Here is a 16,879-nt window from a genome sequence, read left to right as displayed (position 1 = left end):
ACACACTTCCTTGCATAGATACACAGCAACACACACAAAGACACATGCATGAGCACAGACACACAGATATACGCACACACAAACATACTGACTATTGCAGTATTGAAGTCCTGAGAGACTTAATTACAGAGTGCTCTGTGTGTGTGTGTGTGTGTGTGTGTGTGTGTGTGTGTGTGTGTGTGTGTGTGTGTGTGTGTGTGTATGTGTGCGCACAGGCTTCAGGTTTCTGTCAGATTGTTTTGCAACTTGAATATGAACAATTTAGAAATAATGCGACATCAGGACTTATAAAATAACTGTTTGTACAAAATGAAACAACATTCACACACTAACGAGGGAACTTCATTTGTTAGTTGATGAAAATTTGGTATGATTGTTGAGTTCATTTTTCTAAACTGAACTATGTAATCATTATGCTTGTCTCTTTGAAAATGGAGGTCTTGTTCCTTGACACACCTGAAGTTGTTTTGTTGCTTCTGGCATGGAAATCGCTTTTCTTTTTTTTTTTTTCTTTTTTTTTTTTTTAAATCAGCTTCTGGATTGAAGAGAATTAAATTACAGGAATCCGATTTAGATGTTTTGTTGAGTGCTCTGGTGTTGTCATCACCACAGATTTATCATGGAGGAGTTTTTAATTAGATTGTAAGCAGTCGGTTTCCTCTCGGCCCACGACCATGTGGCACATTGTGTTTACATTTACATTTAGGATTAAAAACAGATTAGAAGCACAGTCGAAATGAGTTATCTAAACACAGGAGTTAGAGACTAGCTCTCAAACAGCTTGTATCGCAAATTGAAACAAAAACACAGTTATTATACAAAAAAAAAAAAAACAATGACTCAAGCTACATGTGCACAGTCTATAAGTGACAGTGAAAGCAGAGATGTTCAGGCAGTCGATCCCTTTGGCAGATGACTGTCATCTTAAAATTCTAGTCTGAAAGTTATGAAGCAGCTTTTGGGGAAAAACGACATAAACTCTCAGGGTTTCTGGCTCCGTCACATGAGCTGCCTCTGCTAGGCAATGTAAGGAGCCCTTTAGTAAATCCTCATTCGGACAAATGGCTTTTATTTCTGTTCAAAGAATCAATGTGGAGGAAGTTTTCACCCACAACAGCTGAAACTGGATCACGAGTGGGATCATTCAAAAAATCTAACTGAAACAGTCGTGCGGTCATGAATGAGCTGATGCTTGTCGTTTTGTGGTATTTCGTTGTTTGTAAATTGTTTGTATTTTATTGGTGATTGTATGTATTTTTGTCTGCCTTATTTTATTGACTTGCTGATGTGTCCTTTTTTTTCCACTTTTCATCATGCACGTTAAAAAATCCTCTGACCCGGTGCCATCACTTATGATGTAGTGATGTGATATACGACTGGGAGTTTGCACAGGGTGTTTTATTTTGAAAACTAACAGGGTGCTCTATGCCGTGCCTGTGTCTGCCATCCTGCCCAGTTGGATTTGCTCTGTGCAGAGAGACTTGCCTCTGGGCTGCAGATGAAGCACGCTGCGGTGCGTCCGGTGAAATCACTGGACTGGTTGACGGCCACGTCGCAACCACGGTGGATAAAACAGAAGGAGACTAAACTTACTGTAATTAAAGTGTTGTGGCTGTTTTACCATGCTCCAAGATCCTAGGCCACTTAGTCTGCACAGTATATTGTTTTGACTCATGCTCCACTGAATTAATCCAACCTTGCTTTCAAAAGCCATTGTACTCCCACTCAGGCAGGAAAACTTGAACAACGGTTTATTTCCATGTACCAGCATCACAGCAGGTGATTCAATCTTACATCTCAGCCTGGTCCATTACAGGCTTGATGTTCAACACACTCATCGCTCTAAATCTGTTACATTTCACGTGCCCAAAAACTTATACTGACCCAAAACTCTGCTGACTACTTATTAGTGCTGATTTAACTGTTTTACAGTATAATCACCTGTCGTAAACTACAACCACATAACTGTACACCTTTCGACAAAATAACAGAAAAAGAACCGTAACCTTAGCATAATGCATTATTCAACATATACACTGACTATTGTACCAAGTTTAATAAATTTTGAATCTAAAGAACATCTAACAGCATGTTTTATCAAAAATTTAATTGGATCTTACAGAAAAGAAAAACAGCTAATTATTATTTCAAAACTGCAACAAGATAATTTTTCACATTTATTGTTAGGACTGCGGTCACATTATGTTGGTATATTTTTCTTTTCTCGTGTGGGTTAAGCATTGACGTTAATGAAGTATGCAAATAGGTGTGTGCCAGTATGCAACAGGGATTGGTGGGCAGCAGGGACACTGATTGAGCTGCTGATTGGCTCCGGTCAGATGACAATCCAAACATAAAGAACCAAGATGATGCAGCTGAGCTGCAAGGGGAGAGAGCGCCTCATCCGCCCTTCGGTCCAACCGGCCACGCCATGGCTCGTGTGCATGTCATTGTCTACCTTAAACTGAGACCCTTTAGAGAAAGAAGTAGGGGTGGACTGCCATTTTTGTTTGAACGTCGTCTCTCCTGTTTTTGTTAGTTAGGAAGTTTAGTTATTGTACTTTGCTTTTATATATGGGTAGATGATGTAGGTGTTTTGTTTTTAGGATAGAGTTGTTGGTTTGTTATTTTTTTTGCCTTTGTCCAACCTGAAGCAGTAAAGTTCTTGATTATTGAAATGCCCTTTGTTAATAAATACATATTGCTTATAATTCTTTGTTCCTGTGGCTACTTGGCACTTTGGGAAGATGGGGAATTCATGTTGTGTCCTTGCCACCCCTAGATGGAACATAACATTTATGCTTGTAAAAGGATCATTAATTTTATATGTATAATGCTGCGGTTGGCGGCCGGGTCGAAATAAAACTGAAGGAGACTATATTATGAAATAAATTTACTATAATTAAAGTGTTGTGGCCATTTTACCATGCTCCAAGATCCTAGGCCACTAGAATAATATATATATATATATATATATATATATATATATATATATATATATATATATATATATACATACACTAATTGATTAATTGACTGAATTGTTACATTTTGTCAACAGACTTTTATCTTTTCTTCATTAGTTTAATTGATGATATATTTTGAAATGAACCGGAGACATTCATGTCCTGACTTCTCAGGGTGTGGATGAGGTGGTGTAGCTGTCTGTGCTCTGACAGGGAATATTTCTCTCTCTGGGGGAGAACGACAGACCAGATCCCTCAGCGGCAGTAACCTCCCTGCGTCCGTCATGGTAGTTAGGCAGACGGTGATATTGTAGCTGAGTGCTGGCTGCCTGGCCTGGACCGGCTGCGAGAGGCTGGCACACACTTTGAAATATTAATGACCCACTGTAGGGAAGGGCTCAGCCTCACTGTCGTTATCTCTCCCCCACCCTCCCTCTCTCATTTCCCCCTCAGCCTCATCTTTTTCTTATCTATCTCTCCACTGCTCTTTCTCTCTTTCAAATCCTTTTTTTCTTTTTTTTTTTTTACTTTTCTCACTTCTCCTTCCTCTCCTCTCTTTCCTCTCTCTCCCTCTTTTTGCTCTCCATGACTCTCTCTGGAGACTTGTGAGATTGTGTTATGTCATATTAAAGAGACAGGAGCACTGCAAAGTGAAAAATACGACATAATAAGAATCATCCGTGGAAACTTGTGGATTTGGCATCGATTTTCGGATCAGTGTGAATCAAATTTTCTGTGATTCAGGAGGAATGGCTCTTTTCTCATCGTTTTATCTCTTTCTCAGTTTTTCTCTGAAATATCCAATAAATACCTCTGTGTCCTCTCTGTTTCCCTCAGCCCGAGTCAGTTTTTATCCTCTTTCAGTGTGTCATCCCACCCTTTATTCCCTCCTTTCTCTTGTTCTGCTTTGCCACATCAAAGAAAACCTCCAACGCAGAAAGGATTGTCATGTGAAGACTTACTTCATAGTTCACTTTATAGTTTCAATAAATCACACAGTCAAATTCTTCAACTATGCCCCCCCCCCAGAAAAAATCCACAAAATCTAAAACCATTGAAAGTATGTCAAATTAGGTAGAGCAGGTAAAGCAGGTCGTCCACTAATCAGAAGTGGTTCGACTCCCGGCTCCTCCAGCCTGCATTTCGAAGTGTCCTGATACTGAACCCCAAGTTCCCCCTGATGTATCACCATGTGTGAGTAAATGGTAGAAAAACCACGTGTGTGTAGGGAACAGTGCTGTATGAATGTGTGTGTGAATTGGTGCGTGTGGCTTTGACTGTAAAAATGCTTTGAGTGGTCGAAAAGACAAGAAGAGCGCGACATAACAGTCTTCAGACACCAGTCATAACATGTAAAACTGCCATTACATTCATCTAAATAGACGCATGTCTGTTAATCTGATGAACGTAATGAAGTCACCACCTGTCACCATGAAATCTGTGGTTGTAAATAATCACTGTTGTTTGGTTCTTTTTGGGTGAAATGCTCTGATCCACAGGTGCTGATGTGTTTGACATGTTCTGTTTTGTTGATGTTAAACAGACGAAATTCCAGGTAGCAGACAGAGAGTCAAACCTGATCAGCAGGAAAGAGAAAGCTGTCACAGTCCATGCTGGTTGGTCTAAAGCTGATGTCTGTCTGAGGACGACACTAAAATCAAAATAACTAGATTCTAGATTCGTAACTAGAGTTGTGCTCCCCTCTTAGCTGATGAGTGATCTAATTATTCACTGGTCTCTTTCCATGGAGATTGAGCCATTAGTGATTACTGGGAAATGACCATCGCAGTAATGTGCACAAACATGCTTTCATCTTTAATAATTTATGAGATGCTTCTACATGGTATTGGTTTCTTCAGTTGAACTCATTGCCTCGTGTACATCACTCGGTGTCACTGACATATTGTGTATAGTTTGTGTCGGCTTGTTGCCAGTTGTTGCTTGTTGTGGTACTTTTTTGCAGTGGTTTGGATTTGTGGGTAAAGAAAATATTTTAATGAAGTTCTAAGTGATTTTTTTAAAATTAACTAACCTCCACTATTGTTCTTTTTCCCTCCCCCTCAGACGTGGCTGAAGAACTATGGCTACCTGCTGCCTCACGATGTCCGCACATCAGACCTGCGGCAGGAGAAAGCCATGCAGTCCGCTGTAGCCGCCATGCAGCGCTTCTATGGCATTCCTGTGACGGGAATACTGGACGAGAAGACTATAGAGTGAGTCGAGGGGGGTTTGTCTCCATGGGTAACACTGATACATCATCACTTTAGAATATAGTTGCCTATTTATCCGTCCAGCAAACAGCGGCCTGCTGCTGCCTAAAGTGATGAGAGCAGTGAGAGTGAACCCAAGCAGTGAAACTGCTGATCTTACAACCAAAACAATCAACTGAACGTCGGCCTTAAGCTCAGTAGCCCTGAGAAGAACTGCAGAGTCAGGTAATAACGCTCCGTGGGTTTGTCAGTACAAACAACCCACAGTCATTTGATCCGTCCAAAAATATTGATCACTGCAGCTTTAAATTTAAACGTTATGCTCCTGCTTCAACATGCAGTTGGTTTGTACAGACAAATCTAGTTTGTGTGGGCGATTGTGGGATTGTTTTTTCCTTCCAGATCTAAGATTCACTAACACTATTTCTTGGCTGTTATATAACCCTTTGAGATCACAGTTATGAATAAAGGCCACACAGATGAATAATGATTGACTATAAAACAGCTGTAATAGGTCTTACATATGAAGCCTCACTGTGCAGCAGCTTCCTGGCTTCTGGTTAGCATTGCTGACAATCTGAACAAGGATTTTTGCCCAAAACTATAAAACAGAGGTTTCTCTGTCAGCCATCATCCTTGTTGTTGTTCCTTTTTCCTGCTGAAGGAAAGCGGCTGTCCTCTTAAACCTCGTACTATCCTGGAGTCTAAATAAATGACCGAAACCGTGTGGCAGAATTTATTTATTTGTGTCATTAAACATCAACATTAAGTCTTTTAGCCTGATATCATGTATGTAGCCATCAAGTGCATATTAAAGACTCTTTTGCAGGCTTTTTATTTTTAAATAAATCAGCTTGAAATTATGATCTCATGCTAGTTAGCCAAAGTTGATTACATCTGCTGGCGAAAGTCGTTCAGAAAATCCACAGAAATAGTGCTGCAAGATGGTGTATCTTTGTAGGCCAAACCCAGATGTTAGCGTCACCCTGGTTCCTTCAACAAAAAGCCATTGGGATTTCACATTGTCTTTTGGATTACTGCGGAAAATAAACTCTGTGACAAACAACAGTTTATGAGACTAACACATTTTGTTCAGCCGCATAATCTTCACTAATGACACCACTTTATGATGTTTGAAGCCTAAATACAATCACCAGAGATAAAAAGCTAATATTAGGCTGTAAGCAAACAATACCACTGTCACATGACTTCAACATCACAACCACTAAACTTCAACCTGTAATTTGATATAGCTCTGACCTCTTCTACAAAAGCCTTACAAACTATTACTAATTTTGTAAGAGCACAAGTGTAGACACAACAAAGCTGTAAAGGTGGACTGGTGAGTAGATCAGTTTTCGTGTTCGGCACAATGATGTTTAACGTCCCAGACAACCTCTGTAGTCTCATTTAAACTTCTATCAGAGAGCACAAATCTTGGACATAGCAGCAGAAACTAAAGCTTAGATAACTGTTGGGTTTTTAGAGGTAATTATGTCTGCCTGAAAATACTCTAACAAATATTCACAAACCGAATTATGTACTTGGCAGTGGTTCCACTCGACTGAAAAGTGTTTCCTGACTTAGCATGTTTTTACCCATCAGTATTTGCAGATTGGCTAAAAGTACTGGGTCTTTAGAAATATGGTGAAATTTGAATGTGAATGTTTTTTCAGGTGGATGAGGAGACCGCGCTGTGGCGTCCCAGATCATCCACACACCAGCCGCCGGCAAAGGAATAAACGCTACGCCCTGACAGGACAGAAATGGAGAGATAAAAAGATCTCCTACAGGTACGCTGTCAGCTATCGATGTTCTTTCTTTCTTTCTATTTATTACTTTTTATTTCTTCGCATCCCTCCCCTCTTTTCATATATTCTGTTTTCTCTTTCTCTGTCCTCCTTCCTTCCCTCCTTGTTTATCTCCTTCCTACTCTCTCTTGCTCTCTCCCAGTCTGAACTTGGCCAGGCCTAATGTAAATTAACTCCGTCCCACAGGGCCCTGAATGCATCATTGTCTCCCTGCATTAAATTTCACCCACTCGTCTCTCTGTCTTTGTCTTTATCCCTCCTCTCTTTCCACCTTTATTTTGTTGTCTTCTACCATCTACACCCAGTCAAACCTTCCACTGTATGATGTGATGATCCAACCAGCAGCTCGCCCGTGTAATATGGGTCTGATGCAGATTAGAGCCGTCCCACGAGATACTGAACACATCCCAGCTCTCAGAGCTGCTTCTGCCTACCAAATCCTCTCCTGCATGCTTTTCTCTAGCTCTCTCTGCTCCCCTACACCCAAAGTCAAATTCAAAATAAGCTTTACTGGAGTGAATAAAATAGAAACAATACTGAATAAGGGCAGTTTCTTTGTTTTCCCGTCGTCTGTTTTTAGCCGTATGCCAGTATTGATGAGCAGTTAATACTTATGACCAATTGTTTTTTTTATTAACTATTTTTGATCCTTTCTACCACAGGAATGAACAGATCTGTAACTTAACATGTAGCCATTGTCACCGGACATGAGTTTCTCTAAATTTCAGCATATTCATAAACAGTTCAGCTTCTCTCGGGGGAGAAAGGAATGCAACAACTAATTTGCAACATGACAAACACTGCATTTAACAACCCAGGACATATGTTTAGATCAGCTCTGCAAGGAATTGTGTTTCGATATATAGATGATATTCTGATTCAGAACATGCAACAATGTGTTTTGCTGCCTTGTTCCTCATTTGTCTGTAGATTGTAATTTCAGGGAGGATCTTACTAGTTTAATGAGATTCCCAGTAACATTCATGTTGTGTTGGTTTTTTCTAACATCTTGTAACATTTCCACAAAGTTGCAGGGCAGTGAGATCAAACGTTGCATCACATTTTTATATTTTATTTTTTTAAGAGAGAAAAGTTTTGGAAATGTTTGTGCTGCATCCTGCAGTCCAATCTCCACAAGATGGAGCAAAGCGAGAGTGGGGATGGCAGCTGCTAATGCATCCTTTGGGGCTGTCCCGAAGGATGCAGCTGGCTCAGGGGAGCTGGGCTGTTGTTCCTTCACCTTTCTTCATTCTGTCGTCCACCTACTGCAGGTGGGGCTGTTTTATTAATTTAATGATACTCTCTTTTATATCCTCACATGTAAAAGTGAACTCTCCTATTTCTGGTTCTGGTTTGTAAAACAAGGTGGAAAACAAGGCAGAACCTAAAACCAAGATCTTAGGGGCTTTTATGAATGTATGTGATGGGAAGCTCCAGGTAAAGTCATCATAGTAGAGAAGAGGTTTTTGTGACCCTGTTTCCTAAATGCTTCATTCATCCGCAAATACCTCAGATGTGTTTTGTAAACAAAGGGGATCAAATATGTTAATTAGTAGGCACGGGACGATATTCGATCATAATACATATTGTGATATTTCCTGCCATATGCAATATTTTTCATAATATTAACGTTTTAGCTGTTTCCATTCTTTGTGCTAAGCTAAGCTAATGTGCATATTTAATGTGCGGAGATGAAAGCCCTATCAGTCTTTTCAGCCTGTTTACAAAGATGTCAAACTATTCTTCTTATTGCAGGATTAGATCTCTGCCAACCTTCTTCCTCTTTCTTTTAATCCCTCTTTCCCTCATTTTCTCTGTCTATCAGACCTCTCTCCCTGCTTTTACTCACTAAAAATCTTTCTCCATTTCTTGCCTTCCCTCTTTTTTTCTGTTTTTATCCTTGTCTAACCTCTTTGAACCCATGTTTTCTTTTTTACACGTTGTTTTCAGTACTACAGTGAGGTATTAATGAATTAATTTGCTGCTTGAGCAAATTCTTTTTTATATAAGGATTTGAATGTCAACTCACCCTCCTCTTTCTCTCACTCTTCCTTTCATCCCTTCTCTCCTCCTTTTCCTCCAAACCATCCCACTCAGAGCTTTACAGGTCTAATGTAAATTACGCCACTCCCACGAGACACTGAATGCATCCCAGCTCTCCTGCATTACAGCTACCCACTCTCCAGCGTTACATAAAACCCAAAGTGTGAGATCACTGTCCCATCTGGTTACCCTTTACTGAATCTGAGTCTCGTCAGCCCTCCTCATGTTTCACCTGCTACGTTCCTCACACAGCTCAGTGTTGTCTTCAGCTCTGCTGCCACTGTTCAAGCTGCATTATCGTCATAATCGTTTTTAACTCAATTGTTCTTCTTCTTAGGCGCCAAAGCATCTCTAGAGCCATCCCTCTCTCCCATGAATTACACTCGCATGTAACTAATTTGCGATGGCTAATGTTTTGGAAGAGGCTTAATGCTGCCTGGATAATATTATTTACGATGGAGTCTTATGTTCACAGGCAAAGGTTTTGTTCCAGTGCATTAAATAGGGTTACAATTTTATACCACCCAAGAAAAGTTGCAGAGAGGAGGTCAGGTGTACATGAGCTTAAACCTGCAGTGACCAATATTTAGCTTTTTAGCCTCTTAAAGCTTATTTGTATGGCACCTTTTAACAGCAAGGCTACTCAAAGTGATTTACTATATAAGAGATGATATAAAAGTAACATGGGATAATAGACAGACATGATGGATTTTTAGTTGATTGATTGTTTTGATTTACAGCTTGCATCTTTACTGTATGATCAAGTCTTGTGCTGATGACTCAGCAACAATAAGCAATGAATCATTTAAGTTAGTTATCAAGCAAAAGTGTCAGGAAGTTGCGCCTAGCTTCTCAAATTTAAGGATTTGTTGCATTTACCTATTGTATATCATTTTTGGGTTTTTCACTTTGGGCTTTTTCATTGTTGGATGGTGAATCCAAGAAATTTTAAGACATCACCTTTGGCTTGGGGAACAACTGATGGGTATTTTTTTGCTTTATGGACTGAACAATTAATCCATTTACTCCCAGTATACAGTTAGAATCCATGCAGTGACAAGGATCATGCTGAGAGATCTAATCTACCGTAATAAGCATGAGTGAGCATTAAATATGAGTGCATCAACAGAGTGGAAGTAATAAGTGTCAGATTATAATGTCGTTGCTTTACCTGCATGAATATGATTGGATGCTACTGGGCAAACAGCTGTAAACAAGCCAATGATGGTGAGACACATATGAAACAGCTGATGCCGATCTGCCAGTACAACTGTGACTGCACTGCTTTACCACAACTATTCTTAATTAATCGAAAAAATTATCAGATTAATAAATAGTGACAGAGATCTTTAGTTGCAGCTTGAGCTAATTATGAGCTGCTCTTTATGACTCTCCTTGGGCAGGCTTTGTAGCTCTGATAAACCCAGAGTACTCTGCGTGTCCTGAATCCTCTGGGGACAATGAATTTCTACTTAAAATTCCACTGACATTTCACTCAAGTACAGAGAATTTGCTGGGCACGAAATATCCGTTGATCCAACTGCTGTCAAGATATTTGATAAAAAAGAAAAACGTGTGGGGATCATGCAAGTTAGGAGGATACATCCTCTGGTGACAATGAATGCCTGTACAACATTTCATTTCAGTCCTGCTGAGACATTTCTGTCTGAACAAACAACTGACCAAGATGCTACACTACTAATAGGAAGCACAGAGAAAGCGACAGTAACCTGATCAAATAATTGAATTGTCACATGTGCACCTGAAATAGGACTGTTCAAATATACAACAAGGAAACTATTCCTTCTGCATAATCCACTTCTCCGTTGTATATCTGTATGCTCATGTGACACACATATTTTGGGTTGGCTGAAAGACGGCTCGACACATTTTTCAGAGGGTTATATCACCACACGGTAGCAATGTATTTAGACATATTTTGTCCTGTGACACAGATTTTAAATCTGACAAATATTTAAAGGTCCCATATTGTAAAAAGTGAGATTATAAAGCAGGTCTAGGTTCTATATTATTACTGTGAAAGTATCAAAGTGCTCAGTCCAAAGTGTTCAGCCAATCAGAGGAGAGGCTCAGAGCCTCTCCTCTGATTGGCTGACTGTTGACACTGACCTGTTGTTACCAGAGCTCCAGAGAGAAGTCTGAGAATGGAGATGTAAAACTACACTGAAATGATTTTTGGTTCTTAAAACCACAAATATATTTTTTTACGTATATCAACACTTTAAATTAAACACCAGACAAGTGTAAAATATGGGACCTTTAATCCCACAAATTACATAGACAAAGGAGAAATGCAGTTAATTCTGGTTGTTTTTCAATATACTCATTTTGTGTAGATACTGAAGAAACCGGTGAAGTCTAAGGATATTGATGAGCTCCGTCATGATGATTTTTCCCTCTGCTCTGTTCAGCTGCTTTGGAGCAGCTTGAGCAAAGCGTTCACATGACACCAACGGCAATGCAAAGAGACACATTTAGAGGAATTTTAGGGCTGCTGGCAAATGGAAATTATCACCAACTGCTAGATGCTGTAGCTGCAGGATTATGCAACGGAGTGTCTCTAAATAAAAATTTCCATTGATGCCTCGGGACAGGGAGGTGAATTTTAAAAAACAGTTGAGAACGGATGAGAGAGAGAAGAAAATATCAAATGAAGAAGAAAAAAAAAGAAGCTGAGACCGAGCAATCACAAAAAAGATGTTTTACTTTTATGTTGATGCTTTGGTAACATTGTTGTTAACTTTCCTGCCAACAAAGCACATTTGACTGAATCTGAGTTGAAAGGGTATGAGAAGCAGAAACAGAGAGAAAACTTCTGCATCTTTAGTTCTGACTGACTAACTGTTGGTCCTCTGTGGATGATGTGTGGATGGACTGAACAGATGCAAATGTAGGAATGTCAAAAAATTAGACATTCGTCTCATCAACAGTATTTTTAGCCATGTTAGCAGTGTGGATTTAGGGATTGCATTGTTGCTCTGTTGGTCCTCCACTTTGGTTCAGACTGGACTGCCATGGAATTTGGTTCAGATATTCATGTCCCCCTCAGGATAAATTGTAATACCTGGATTTTCATCCAATGCCATCATCAGGTCACAATTTCAATATGTTCACTACTTTGGTTTACAACTCAAATGATTCATGGTCCCCAGAGGATGAGTCCTACTGACTTAGGCTCCTGATCTTTCTTGTAGATCCAACTAGAGGTTGACATTTTTGCTTTTTAGTGAAATATCTCAACAACTATTTTGATGGATTGTCGTGAAATGTGCGTCAGGCATTCATGTTCCCCTGGGGTTGAACTGTAATAACTCTGATGCCTTAATTTTTCATGTTTTACCATCATCAGGCCAAAGATTTTAATTTGTCCAATTCTTTGGTTTATGACCAAATACCTGCAAAACTAATGACATTTCCCATCAGCCTCAGCTGTACTTTGTGACAACAGCTACGATACAGGAAATGTTTTAATCAAGCTTAGATTCATCATCTGCTTCTGGTCAGACTCATTGATTTTCATTCATTCTTGCCCTTTACCTTCATTTGATGCCTTTCAATTCTCTGCTGTACTTTCTGTTACTTTAATACATGGGGGGTGTATTTCTGCTGATATCCAACTGAAGTGCTAGACATTTGCGTGTGTGTGTGAGACAGAAGACCATCTGTGTGTTTTGGCCACAGGTCATTTGGCCAGCTTCAGTGCCATAGCGTTCCATGCCATTTACTCAAATCAGACGACTGCTACCTAGCCGTCTGCCTGGCATACACACACGCGCACACACATATTAATCACTGAGCTTTAGGGTTGAAAGTTGGATTTATAAATAAACTTGCGTGCAGAGAGTTATGAAGAGCAGTATAAATCTTAACTCAGGGGTTCTCAAACTTACTCGCATCCACAGTCGGCAAACAGATAATACATGCTTTCACAAAAAGGGTGCAATATAAAATTGGTTATAACACTCTCTCAAACTCAGTCTGTAAAATATAATCAATCAACCACAATTGCAAAAAAAGGCACTTTCCTCATTTCCAAAAATGGCAAGACAATAAAATCTGTCATCAAAACAAACAAGCTTGAATTCATTTTTTATTATTTCTTCGGTTCAAATCATGCTTTATCTAACTCACAACAACTTGTTTATTTAGTCATTCAATGCACAATGTTGCAGCAATCAACCTGTCAGAAAAGTTAAATAAAAAGGCTTAAATTTGCTTAACTTTAAGAGTCAGTGTGGCTCTTCGAGATTAGCTGTGACAGCGCAGACTCCAGACAAACACACGGGCAGTCCTTAAAGTAATTCCCCCTGATTCAACAACAACAATCTCTTTAAATTTCAAGTCATATTTTATATCTGCTGTCGCTCTGAATTTCTTCACGTGTCCATTCAAAGCAAACATCAAACACAAAACTACAAATTAATGAAGAGAAGTGAATTGAGTTGTGTTTCCCTTTGTTTCTTTTCAAAACTCAAAAAGATGCTTGACATTGTTCGATCAGCTTGATACATACATGGTATGACCTTTCCTAAACTTAAGAGAATTGCTAACAAAGTGGATTTTAAACTAAAAACGGAACCCACAGGTAATTTTTGCAGCAGGTTAAAATGCGACATCTAGTGGTCATAGTAATTATGACAGGAGCAAAGGGAAAAGTGCGGTAACACATATAGAATGACACATTCGACGAAGGTCTGGCACACTGTTGTCGGTATACTCCACATATTTATTACTGTAACCATGACAACCAAGGTCTGGTACGCCGCCATAGGGGCGAGATTTCAGGCAACATCAGAGGGTTGGATATGATTCAGGTTAGAGGACTTGTTTTCTATATTCTAGGTTTTCATAAAGTCAGAAATAGAAATACTTTAAGGGGAAAAGATGGCAGATTTCACAATTTTTATAATTACTGCTTTTATAGAAATGTCATTTAGGCCTGTGGGACCTCAAACAATGAGAAAGTAAATAAACAAAACATTAGAGCCAGTGGGATCATTGAAGTTTGGCTGCAGTCAACACTAAGAGAAGCCACTTTTCCTCTTTACATCTCAGTCAGACTTAATCTACATCATCCTTTTGATCATTCAAATCGTTTTATATTCACTCCATCATAAACCACAACAAGTATATATCCATTTCCAGCACGAGGCAGTGCCCAGCTACCCATAAACTACAGAAAGTGCATTCAACATTTCTCTTTCTTTGCCAGTTGAACTTATTTATTCGCATCAGGAAGCTGTTGTGCACTCATGTATCAATGCTGAAATATGGCAGTTGTGTAATGTGCTGGTATTTATTTCCATAATGCGTTTTGCTGGATGGGAACAAAGTATTTGCCCCCCCTATTGAGAGACAGATTGTGTGAAATGAACTCTTGCCACCCGCTTTGCCATCCCGCTCTCTTGTCCTAGCTTTTCTTCTCCAACACCCCCAACCCCCCTCTGCTAGTCACTCCCATCTGTCCTCTAACACTCTAAGATACTAAATGCATGTGTTTCCTCACAGTGAGTGTGAGTGATAAAACATGTAATGATATACCGTCCCCTCTCTCACAGTAAAATAGATATGGATGCCACATCTCATCTCCCACAGTTACTCTGTAATGACCTTTCTGCCTCATTCGTTTCTTATAGCAGTAAGCTTCATCACACCCCCTGCAGGGTAAAAGGCTTAGCTGTGATGCTGCTGCTTCAGTTTCTGGGTACCAAACCTAAAGTACCTGCAAATAATCAATACTAATCCAGTAATCCTAAATGACACAGGTGAGGACTAGTAGATTTAAATTAAACATCAGTGAAATCACCTTGCTTTAAAGGAAGAGTACAACAAGCTTATCATTAGAAGATAACGAACACACTCATGTTTATACAGCAGCTACCTTAGCTTAGCATAAAGACTGGCAAAGGGAAAGCAATTAACCTGGCTCTAAATAAAGATAAATAAAACCTACCTACCAGCACTTTTAAAGCTCCCTGAATATCAATCAAACTCATTTCATATGTATAAAACCCAAAATGTAAAAACATTTTTGTAAATTTGGTTAAAATAGTTCAGGAGTGCTGGAGTTGCCTAGCTAGCTGGCCACTGCTAACGTAAACGTAATCTGTTTACTGTTTCATGGTCAGTATATTAACTACCTGCAGAGTTATTGTCAACCACTAAACAGCTCTAAACAACCCTGGCTTGCCTAGTTTTTTTTTTTCACTCCATTTTTCCCTCTACCTGCAGCATATCTAACTTCACCCCTAAAGTGGGGGAGAAGGACACCCAGAGAGCGATCCGACAAGCCTTCAATGTGTGGCAGACGGTCACTCCGCTCTCCTTCCAGGTCAGAGAAAATTACTTTTGAGTTTTTACATCATTACAAATGGTAATTTCTGTTATATTGTTATTTCATTGTCATTTCAAAAATGTTCTTGTTACCACAAAGAAAGCTTAAAGTAGTGTTGTTGCATACCAGATAGCAAAATAAGGCTGGCCCCTACTTGGGCCACATGCATGTTTTCTTCTGGCCCAGTATATGCCAGGTTGCATGGCCCAAATCTGGCCCCTGAACAGGATGATTGTCAGATGCCACTTCCACATTTGGACCAATGTTGGTGCACACACAGAAAATCTTGGGGCTGTCAGCCAATAGAGGAGGATAACAGCATAATCAGCCCAAATGCAGACATACATGGGCCAGACTCGAGGACCCAGGCAAATGTTTCCATAAGTTTCATTTTTTTTATCTGGGACAGTAGAGTCACTTACAGTCACTTACAGTTTCAATAGAGTTAAAACCAGAGTGATTATTACATCTTGTACAGCATTTTGTGACATACTGATACAGATTTTTTTGTGCTCACCAGCAGCTCTGTGTTTATGTTTTATGTCATCACTCGGCTCTTCTCTTATCCTGTTCAGGAGGTGCCGTACTCAGAGATCAAGAATGAGGGTAAGGAGGCAGACATCATGATCTTCTTTGCCTCGGGTTTCCATGGTGACAGCTCTCCATTCGATGGAGAGGGGGGTTTCCTAGCCCATGCCTATTTCCCCGGCGCTGGCATCGGAGGAGACACACACTTTGACTCTGATGAGCCCTGGACGCTGGGCAATGCCAACCATGATGGTAAGATGTTTAAAAAGTTCTTGTGTTTTTCTTTGTGCTCTAATTTGGATTCATTTCTTTAGGGGAGGTTGGGGGACTATAATATTGCCCTCGTTGGTGACTGATTTTAATCCTAACCCAAGGGCATTTTCCTCATTTTTCAATCCATGGTTCCATAATAATTACACCTGCAATTATCTCAGCAACTTGCTTGTCCTCCTGTCATTGAAGTCCATTGCAGAGAAACATTTTTCTTTTTAAAAGTGTGTCATACATAAGGCTGCCTTTACTAACCTGATAGATCTCTTGTTAAGTTTAGTCAGTTCATACAATGAATAAAGGAAAAGTAAAGATAAACTTTAAAAGATCAAGACCACACAAGCTCACTAAAGCTGTGTTCCAGATGATTCAATCATTGTTTCAACAAACTGATTTTGTTTGTATTGAACTTGAAGTATTTGTCACTGTTGCAGGTAGCAGTCTAATTGCTAGCGATCATAATGGAAATCAGTTTGACAGTTGTTGAAATATTCCTGGCAAAGACTAAAGACATACAATCAATGATGGTGGTAGAGGAAAAGTCGGGGGATCACCTAAGTCAGTAGGATTCATGTTCTGGGGATCACGAATGTGCAAAATTTCAGGGCTATCCATCCAATAATCATTGAGATATATCGGTCTGGACCAAAGTGGTGGACCGACCAGTTGATCACTATTGCCATCTTCCTTGTTGGT

At 39.7% G+C, this 16,879-nt stretch overlaps 1 protein-coding gene across 1 annotated transcript in view; it reads left to right on the top strand.

The window, feature by feature from the left end:
* The window catches only part of mmp24 (matrix metallopeptidase 24), a 75,163-nt gene that overhangs the window by 23,984 nt on the left and 34,300 nt on the right, over positions 1 to 16,879 (top strand). The window contains 4 exon segments of the mRNA XM_071493655.1: positions 5,031 to 5,179; positions 6,853 to 6,969; positions 15,283 to 15,382; positions 15,961 to 16,165. Of these exon segments, the coding sequence (XP_071349756.1) occupies positions 5,031 to 5,179; positions 6,853 to 6,969; positions 15,283 to 15,382; positions 15,961 to 16,165 (571 nt within the window).

This window comes from Trachinotus anak, unplaced genomic scaffold (genome assembly GCF_046630095.1).
Source record: "Trachinotus anak isolate AG129_WGS33_773 ecotype Australia unplaced genomic scaffold, CSIRO_AGI_Tana_v1 ptg000013l, whole genome shotgun sequence".
Lineage (NCBI taxonomy): Eukaryota > Metazoa > Chordata > Actinopteri > Carangiformes > Carangidae > Trachinotus > Trachinotus anak.
The sequence above is the reverse complement of the archived record's forward strand: the minus strand, read 5'-3'. Positions and strand labels throughout refer to the sequence as shown.